General features: G+C 35.8%; 1 protein-coding gene across 1 annotated transcript; it reads right to left on the bottom strand.

Annotated features, from left to right (window-relative positions):
- Positions 1-4,991: 4,991 nt before the first annotated feature.
- LOC113298987 (rhodanese-like domain-containing protein 4, chloroplastic) lies at positions 4,992-8,069 on the bottom strand. The gene is made up of 8 exons (XM_026547903.1): positions 7,332-8,069; positions 6,719-6,821; positions 6,536-6,622; positions 6,348-6,422; positions 6,173-6,247; positions 5,940-6,020; positions 5,533-5,811; positions 4,992-5,405 (listed from the first exon to the last, which is right to left on the bottom strand). Exons 1-8 carry the CDS (start codon positions 7,955-7,957, stop codon positions 5,358-5,360), a joined length of 1,374 nt encoding a protein of 457 aa, XP_026403688.1. The 5' UTR covers positions 7,958-8,069; the 3' UTR covers positions 4,992-5,357.
- Between the last annotated feature and the right edge of the window lie 2,124 nt (positions 8,070-10,193).

Raw genomic sequence — 10,193 nt, 5'->3', positions numbered from 1 at the left:
AAAAAAAAAAACCTGAATGTTTATGCACAGATTGCGGAGAATAGTAATTTTGAAGAAATGAGTCAGGGGAATACGGCGAATGATCTTTGGCAGGATTGTATACTTGAACTCAATCATCACGCTTGGTGCAACAACCCTGACTACGGCGAATAGATTTGCGGAGACCAGCCTTCAACTGACCCTCACAAATCACTATTTGCTTATAGTACTAAGGTTGCTTTGCAATATCCAAGGTCATATAACAACCGGTTGAACCTTTTGGGTGAGCGTAAGAAACTTTGAATCTCCGAAGATCATGAGTTTCAAAGATATTTTGGAGATACTGAAGCTTGGCATCAGCGGAAGACGGTTTCCGAGTAGTATATCTCTTAAAAACCAAAGAGTAACGGATAAACCTCAAGATCAAAAAAAAAGCAAGAAATAGAAAATAAGAGTTAAAACCAACAACAGAGAAAAGAAGAATGAGAGAGTGCTCAGATTAAAAATCTTTCCAAACCCGCAGGAATACAAGTCTCTTTGATGGCTTGATATTAAGTGATTGCAAGAAAAATTCTACAACAAAAGGTTGAAGAAGATGGGTTTCTCGGGAACTCGCGGCAGCAGAGCAGTTCAGACTTCAGAAAATAACACTCAGAGAAGAGAAAAGTTTGAAAAGAAAAATATTTCGAAAACCCAAAGGAGGATCTCTTTTAGAGAGGCACGAATTATCAAAAGGGAATGTTAACAGGTTGCAAAAGGTGAACCAGTCATAAAGCGCTTGAACGTGTGAGTAGTTAATATGTGGCAGTTACAAAACTGATCCTGTGTAGAACGTGTCAGCGGTAAAAGGGCTAATAAGGAGTTTTTCTTCCCATCTTACCCGTAGGGAAGATGAAAGGAAAAGGGGCAGATTGTGATGGTAAAATATCTAGAAGCCACGTGTAATCATCGTTGAATGCGGATACATCAAGAACATGGAAGTGAGAAACACTGAATAGAAGCTGATAAAGTAGCTTCACCAAATCTAAGAAATCTACCACACCTACTAAGACGCACCGCATGGATGGTTGTGTGAACAAAGCAATGGTCAAGTTTGAACCAAGTGACAACGCATTAAATACAAAATATAGGCGTGCATGGTTAGGTTATGTCAAGCCTGAACATCCACAGCCGAGATATCCACGATTGTTAGAAAGAATAAACGAACAAACAAGGTTATATGTGAACTAAACATGGATGTTTGCATGCAAGCCCAGTGAATTCAGATAAGGAAATACGTGGCAAAGCCCATCAGACTAGATGTAAGGGAAGATAGTAAAGAATGGTGTATGAACACTGTGTCTATATATACAGAGCATGTCTCTAGAGAGAGTAGGTTAAGTTCTTTACGTTCAAGTATAAGTATAGGATTTTGAGAGAATATATTGTATCATTAATCACTAATAAAATCTTAGATTCAAAATGGGCGTAGGAAATAAGACCGAACCACTATAATCCTCTTGTGTTCATTTTATCTTCGTATGATTTACCTTTATGATCCTTATTACAAGTTCGCATGTTGCATCATTTGATTTAGTATAAGGTCTAGATCTATGTTATTGTGCAGCTAGAAAAATGGTAGTCGCATGAATCTTTATTATACGTTTGACCAGATGTAGCTTAACTAATTCATGCGTATACGTTTATTAGGTAAATTAAGACATGGTGAAAGACAAAGAAAGCATCATCAAAAGGAAGATAGCATAAACGCTCCTCGTCGGAAGGAAAATTATGGCATGATCAGTGGTTTACATGCAATAAATACTCTATCTGTTTCTAAAAAATAGTCTTATTTGGTTTGCACAAAGATTAAGAAAACTAATTAGTCCTTGGTCTCATTTATTTAGTATTAGAAAAAAGGGGAAGAGAGAAGTGGTCCCCTTTTTGTGCTAAGAGAGAAAAAGAAAGAGAGAAGTAGTCCCTCCATGGCTAGGTTAGTAAACTCACAACATTTGACTTTCCATTTGTGGAAACTAGCTTATTTTTTGACATTTCCAAATAAGGAAACCGATCTATTTTTGAAAAACAGAAAGAGTATAATATATACGTGCTAAAATCACCAACGAGCAACTGGCTCAGTGGTTAATCCTTATTATAAGGAGCTGCAGGTCATGGATTATCCAACCCCTAATACTTTTAATTATTGAGAAAATGATTAACGCGGATTAAAACTCAGTAATTTTTGAAAAAAATGATTAACGAGGATTAAGGCTAGGTTTGGTAATGTTTTCTTTTCTTTCAAAAAGTAGTCCCTCCATGGATAGGTTAATAAACTCACAACATTTGACTTTCCATTTGTGGCAACCAGCTTATTTTTTGACATTTCCAAATAAGAAAACCGATCAATTTTTGAAAAACAGAGGGAGTATATACGTGCTAAAATCACCAACGAGCAACTGGCTCAGTGGTTAATCCTTATTATAAGGAGCTGCAGGTCATGGATTATCCAACCCCTGATACTTGTAATTGTTGAGAAAATGATTAACGCGGATTAAAACTCAGTAATTTTTTGAGAAAAATGATTAACGAGGATTAAGGCTAGGTTTGGTAATGTTTTCTTTTCTTTCAAAAAGTACTTTCAAAACTTATATATGATAATAATTTTTGGTGCTTGGTAAAATATATTTAAAGTGTTTTTTATTTGAAGCACTTGCGAAATTCCCCAACTTCTAAAAGCTGGGTAGGAGGAGCTTTTAAAAGATAGAAAAACATAGGCTTTAACCCCACTTAATTTTAATGCTTGAGTTACCTTTTTGATCCTTATTTTGTTTTATGAATGACAAAAATTACCCTTTAAATGGATATACAATCAATTTTTATATTTTTTATATTTTACTCTTTAAAAATTATTATTTCCCCTTTTAAACTTTTTTATCTACATTTTATTGAACTTTTTGTTTTAAAATGGGTTACGTTTCATGCGCTTCAGGATGTCCCAGGTTCGAGTACCCCGATGGCGCAATATTGCAGAATTTGACATGGAAGATAGAGTTAGAATCCTGTTAATAGGAGGGAAATAATGGATTTGAGGAGGGAAGGATTATGAGGAGGGCATTAAAATTTTGGAGGAGGGATTGACCCTTTAAAAAAGTGTTAAAATGTCTATATTATCCTTAATGTTGTCTCTGATAGGTTAGAAATTTTTTATCCGTATTTTGATACCCGCTGTGCATATAGGATTACAGGATCCGTAGTAAGACAATCTCCTGGAGTTGAATCGTGTCGTGAGTTCATGATTATTATTATTTTTGTTACAAGAAGAAAAAAGTATGGATGCAGTTGAGTTCTGTAATGAGCGAAACACCAAGTTTTCTACGTTATATTTCAACTACTAACTACTGTACGAAGCCAATCTTTGAAGTTGCTAATCCGTATCATCTTATTTGCTCAAATATTTGAAGTAGAAGAATTCCTAAAAAATATCTACACTTTTACGGAGATTCATGACTTGTACGGAGATTCATGATTTATCTGTAGTTGTTCATAATCATACAAGCTTCAATCTTCAATCAATCTCTTCGATCTTAATTAACTTGATGGTATTTTTGTGATTCACGGAGTTGTTCAATCTTGAATCAACTGCTTTTATGAAAACTAGGGTTCGCTGGACGAAGAAGTAAACACTAAACAATGATGGAGTCTTGGGGGTGAGGCAAGTGATTACTGATTAGGCATTTAGGGCCGATTAACTGAATAAGGGTGATGTTGGGATTTTATAAATATTTGCTTCTTTTCGTTGGTCTTTTGTTTGACAAATAGTGGACTTTAATTTTGCCAATTTTCTTCCCTAGTCAGAATCCATTTTTTCCCTCCTAATAATAACAGGACTCTAGAGTTACCTTGCCCCTCTTACAACATAATCAATCCTCTATCCGCTCCGGTTTCCTTGACTGGTTCCTCATGAGGCTCGCTGATAGGCTAGTACGTCAACCTGTTCAACTAATGTAATAGTACGCCGTTGGAGCTTAACTTGTTAGGCTTCCAACTAGTTTCTTGTAATAATATAATTCTTTATTCTCTAATACTAAAATAAAAGCAAATATTAAATAATTTAGTTTGATATTTTGTTAAATTAAAAAGTGGCTAAGTAAATATTAAAGATAAAAGCAAATATTAAATAATTTAGTTTGATATTTTGTTAAATTAATTTAACAAATTAAGAATTTCATTCAGTCCCCCCGTACAAGAAAGAGGATATTAACAAAGATATTCAGAAAAAGAAAGCAACTAAATCTGCTTGGAACAACTTAAAAGCGGACTCGATAATTTTTACAGATGCGTCATTTGATAAGGAGAACTTATCCATGGATTACGCCTTCATTTCTATGCGGTCGAACAAGAAGCTTTTTTGCACCTTTCTGCAGGTTCAGATTGGGCGTCCTCAGCTCTACATGCAGAAACAAAATCCCTCTTAAATGCTTTAAAATGGCTAGAAGACAATATTCTCTCAAGTGTTGTTATCGCTAATGATTGTAAAGTTCTGGCTGATAGCATTATAAAACAAGGAACAAATACTTCTTGGGCAGCTGGGAATACTATAAAAGAAGCAACTTCTATTCTTGGAAGACTACAACAAGCTAAGATAAAATTTATAAATAGAGATCACAATGCAGCAGCGGATTCAGTGGCAAAAGAAGCAAGAATCAGAAGACTACAACACATGTCGAAACATTTGCATCAACAAATGCAAAAAGAAAGTATTCTTTCTAATATTTTCGGAAAAAATGAAATTGTAGACCTTCAGTATTATATTGCTTAATTAATATATTATCATTTTCTATTTAAAAAAAGAAAGTGGCTAAGTGAATTTTTTTTTTTCAAAATCATAATAATTGTAATAATTAGTAACTTTAATACCATATATATAATTAATAATAAAAAAATTAATTGGTTTTAAACCCAATAAAATTGGAAAAAACTATTTTCAGAGATATGCTTGTTCATTTGTTACAAAAAAAAATACTAGTTGAATATAATATTTTACCAAATACGACTTGATCGCATTTTAAATTATCTTTAGCTTTAATTTGTATTTTACCAAACTTTTTACTGCTTTTATTACACAGCACAGCATAATAACGCACAACAGAAAAGTGATTTTAAAAAAAACACAGCAATACCAAACTAAGCCAAAAGTGCCGACAAGAGATAAGGGGAGTAGCAAAATATAGTTATAAAATTTGTTCAAACGCAACACAAACTCTATTTTGTTCCATCTTCTTAGCTTGAGCTTCCCTTACACGAACATATACAACACATCTTACGGCGCGATCTTCCTAATACGTATCTCATTTGTCCACAGAAAAATCCCAAAGACACGTTTGTTGTTGATGAGACTTTCAAGGCTGTGATGGGGAAGGAGATGTTGGAGGTTTCAAATCTGGATACTGCAAAACCAGATTAAATTTAAAAGAAATGTAAAGCTTGAACTGATAAACATGCACTTAATTAATAAAACGGAAATAAATATAAGTTCGAGTAGTGAAGGAAAGACTATGACAAGTAGGGACTTACGGATGCGTATGGAGAAAGTGGTCTTGGAAATCGAAGAGTTGGTTCTGCTTTAGCATCAGTTTTGGCGGCGGAATTACTTTGGGTTGGTGCCTCTAATTCTGCTTCTGCTTTAAATTCAGTTTTGGGGATGGAATTACCCTCTGCAGGTGCCTCGGGTTTCAGTTGTAGGTCCTTTTCAGTTTTAAGCACGTTGCTAGTAACATCAGTATTTGGAACTTCTTCAGGTGCTGGTAAAGCTTTCTTACTAATGGAGGACGGTAGAAAAGACAATCCGATTTGCTGAATTACATGTAGAATTAGAGTACGCAAAAAAAAAAAAAAAAAAAAAAAAAAAAAAAAAAAAAGATGAACAGACACCTAAAATGTTACATCACAAACAAGCTCTGGTATTAGTAGGAACAATTTACCTGTATTTCACCAACAAGCTCCTTAGGAGCAACCTTTGTGGTCAAGAACTCATCAACTTGTTGAAGGGTTTCCTTTCGGTTCTGTCAGTAGAAAGCAATTAAAGAAAGATGATATAATTAAACTAGTTCATGGAGTCATTGTTCTAGATACATGCACAGTTATCCAGAATCATAATATACTTTGTTCCAACTCTATTAATAATCATATAATGAGAAGGAATATAGAGACTAACTTCAGCAAATAGAAGCTTCTTGCTGACAAACTGAACGAGCGCTGCAGAACCAAGAAGTTGGAGTATTGTTTCTACCTGCAAAAAGAAAATATCACACTGTTAATGATCACGTTCTTGTCAAAGAAACAGCAAGGAATGCTTATTTCCCAGGAAGGAGAAGTGATGAAATCACAACCTCTGTAAATGCCAATAGACCTAGTCCAGTAGCTGCTGCAACTCCAAGGGCGAGTGACAAAGCCTCAGAAGTCTCCTGCGTTAGGCATGAATGGACAATGGAGTTAGTGTATTCATCTTAACAGAATAATCTGGCTATATCTAGGCCTATATATGGAAGAAAAGGAATATAAATCACGAGCTACATACTCCAAGTGCACCACTGAATGATTCTGTCAAACTACCAAATTCAAAACTTAGTGTCTTCTTCGGCTCTATCCAAGGAAGCCCACTACTCTGCAACATCAGAATAAATCATCACGATTCATGTATCAAGATATCCAAATATGGATGCTTATTAGAACATCAGAAGTAATAGTTAAGAAGACTAACCATCCATCCTCGAGTTCCTTCTGCACCATCTTTTATTGCGTAAGCAGCTTTGAAACCATTGACAGTTACCAATTCCGCAACCAGTTCAGAGTTTCCATCAAACCTGAATTCCATTATAATTTGGATTTTGGACGGAATTGCTTAGTTTTAAAATACAACATAAATTCAAAATTAGAGGATAAAGAGAAGGAACAACAACTAAGGCAAAACTTGAGAATCACAGAGCTATAGTATCAATACTATAGCTCTGTGATATTAGTATTCCCGTTAACATGATTAAGTTCTGTAATATTCCTTCAACAGTCTGTTGAAGATGTGTTGAGCTTCCTAACAATCACCGTGAGCGATATTAGTTAAGATTGGCTTCATGTGCACATCAATAACCACATAATTTTTTTTTCGTAAACTCAGAACTTTTAGAGAAGACGGTTAGTAAACAACTTAACTAAGTATACATTTCTGTTTGTTATGATCAAAATTTCTTATCCGGTAGGTTAGATTCTTATCAATGTTACATTTATCAGAAGAAAAAAAAAATGACTACAACTATTTGTTTACAAAAAAGTTTGGAATCTACTAATAATATCAAAACCAAGCAGTTGAGAAGTTTTACTTGTCAAGAATGAGCAACGTAGTATTCTCTGGTTCCTTGAACTTTAAAGACAATTTCTTCAAGAACCCTGGTTTGTCATCACCTCTGTATACAATAGAAACTGGTTTTTTCTTCAATCCTCTAATATCCGGACTACCCATTTTCTTAATTTCAGCTGCTGCTCTAATATCGAGTAATTGAGCATTTCCATCTTCGGCTAATTTTGAGTAGGAATTTTTTGCAGATTCAAGACCCCATGCCTTGGGTTTCTTACTGAACACTTGAGATAATACTAATGGAAGTCCTAAAAGTGCAAATCCGCCAATTATAATTGCTGGGTTTTCTGTAACAAATTTAACAGCATTGTCAACGATATCAAAATCTATATCAGAATTGTCTGTGCTTACAGATTGTTGTAAAGCTTCTTCGTATGTAAGTGCTTTTGCAAACCCACTACTAAGAACAGAAGATAATGCAACTAAACCTCTATTCAAACTTTTTGATAATGCAGAAGAAGCATTAGGAGTAGAAGATTTTAAGAAACTAAGTTGAGGAATTGAAAGTAGTGATGAAGCTTTTCGGGGTTTCGTTCTTCTATCAGAAAGAACTGAAACTGGGGTTAAGCTTGATGCATTTAAAGCTTCCATTGCATTTGGGTTTCTCAGGAAATTGAAAGAAAAGCTTTAATTTCCATCGGAATATTTAACTTTTCTGTAAATTACGTTTCTTACGAGAAGATAGAGAAAAAGAGATGAAAGGCTAAGGTTCATAGAATGTCAAGTTGTTGATTGAAGTGGGCATTAAAGCTGAGCTGGAAGGAGAAATGAGTAATCTGCGAATAGCAATGTGACACGTACATAGAAAAGATGATACTTTCATGATCATGATAAACCTGAATCAATGTGGCTTTATTTCCGTCGTCCATTCTCGCTATGACACTGCCTTGAGCAGTTTAATATACGCTTCTGGGGCACCATGTTTGCCATTTTTGGCTACAATCTAGCAACGAGAAACAACTATTCTAGTGTAGATGGTGATTTTCTGACACGTAAAGTTAAGGGGGAAAAGTTGACACTATTAGGCATATTCCTATGCAAATGCCAAAAAGTGATATTTGGCATATGTGTATCCATTATGGGTATGTCAAACTGTCAAATTCATATGTCTATATAAGAATAACATATAGGTATACACGACAGAATTTCCAGCGAGCTATAGAGTGTCCATCGCTCGATGGTCAAGCCAACGCTCGCTGGTCATTATAGCGCTAGCGTTAGTCAAGCTGTCGCTCGCTGGTCTGATCAATGCTTATCAGATCTTCATCCAACGACTACCAGTTTCCCCCTATAAATACCTAATTACCTTGTCCATTTCCTCCCTGACCAAAGATCCAATTGCCCGCATTTACTGGATCAAGAGTGTTGTTCAACATATCAGTTAGCGAGCCGGTTTGAGACTCACTTGGTGCTTGAGTCTCATCAGAATCACCATAACCTTGATAAGCAATGGGTTCAGGACGCATGGGAACACGATACAAATCTTGAAATACGTGTTGTGGATATTCTTGAGGAGTTTGCTGCAATGGTTGAAATGCTATGTTCACACCACCACCTGGAGTCATTATGTTAGTTGGTAAATGACTAAACATACGTGCAAGAGTTGTATCCAAGCCAATGTTTTCTTCACCACCACGTACTACTTGACTATCTAACACTAGGTTTGGAGTAAAACTTTCTGGTACCTCCTGCATAGGACGACGTCTCAATCTTCTTTCACTTCCACGACTTTGCTGAATTCCAGTTGGTTTCATTCCACCACCACTGGGACTCAAATGAGTCACTCCTCTATCGTTGGGACTCAAATGAGTCATTCCTCTACCAGCTCTACCACTGGGACTCATTCCTGTAACACTGGGACTCATCCCTACTACTACCTGAACCATCATTACCCTCAAATTCTTGACTCATGTCAAACATCATGCTTTCCCTCAGTTTTTGTAACTCATCCAAATGGAATCTCTGAAATCCCTGAAATAGAGCATGATAATCGTTCAACTGGGTCTGATAATGCAACTCTGTAGCATTGATCCCCCAGTATGGATGAGTCCGATCAAGTGCACTAGAAGCAACTGGATAAGTAACAATCTCTCTAGATGATATAGTCTGTACATCCCAAGAAAATGATGGCATGGTTGACGATGAAATTTGAGAAGGATATGCAAATGCGTCACCGGTCTCTCGTGGAAGTTGGGAAGGAAGAAATTCATCGGCAAGTGGCATCTTACCTAAAGCTGGGAAATCCATCCGACCCAAACTTTGCGGTTGCATAGAAATATTAGGCTTGAAAATAGTAGTATACCAAGATAGGTAGTCATTTCTGTCCATTGGCTCCTGGATCAATTGATTAGCTTCTTGCCAATGATGACCTTCCCTTATCAATTTGAAGTAATCGTCTTCGAAAACCTCTGAACTTGGATAAGGGTTGACGGCTATCACTGATCTTCTTTGCAACTGAAGAAGTAGTCTTTCACCATAATACCAAACACCCTTTTCAGAAATAGAGTTGTATAACACCATCCTTGTAAGGCTTAGTTGTACCATTCTCTGAGCTTGTTCTTCTTCGAACTCAGGTATTGCTTCATATGGCTGGGAGATAAGGTTAAGGCTTGTTCTACACAACGACTGAATCTTATGAACAATAGCAGTATGTTGACCATCTTCAATCTGTATAGGTTTCCAATTCTCGGAATCGTACTTCCGTATGATCGGAAAAACATTGGTATGATTCTTAAGATAAGGTTCTGAAACACGGAACCATGTATACCACCAATACTGAAAATAATAACATTATTGGTTATTAAATTTTTCATGTGAAAATAACAAA

The sequence above is a fragment of the Papaver somniferum genome, chromosome 7 (genome assembly GCF_003573695.1).
Source record: "Papaver somniferum cultivar HN1 chromosome 7, ASM357369v1, whole genome shotgun sequence".
NCBI classification, from domain to species: Eukaryota; Viridiplantae; Streptophyta; class Magnoliopsida; order Ranunculales; family Papaveraceae; genus Papaver; species Papaver somniferum.
This window is presented reverse-complemented; position numbering and strand designations above follow the sequence as displayed.

Bases quoted from the DNA above. Each gene is read 5' to 3' on its own strand.
- LOC113298987 (XM_026547903.1), bottom strand. From the start codon at position 7,957: ATGGAAGCTTTAAATGCATCAAGCTTAACCCCAGTTTCAGTTCTTTCT. The intron at 6,021-6,172 runs GTTAGTCTCTAT...TTCTACTGACAG, and splicing joins AGAAGCTTCTATTTGCTGAA to AACCGAAAGGAAACCCTTCA. The intron at 5,812-5,939 runs GTAAATTGTTCC...CATGTAATTCAG, and splicing joins AGCTTGTTGGTGAAATACAG to CAAATCGGATTGTCTTTTCT.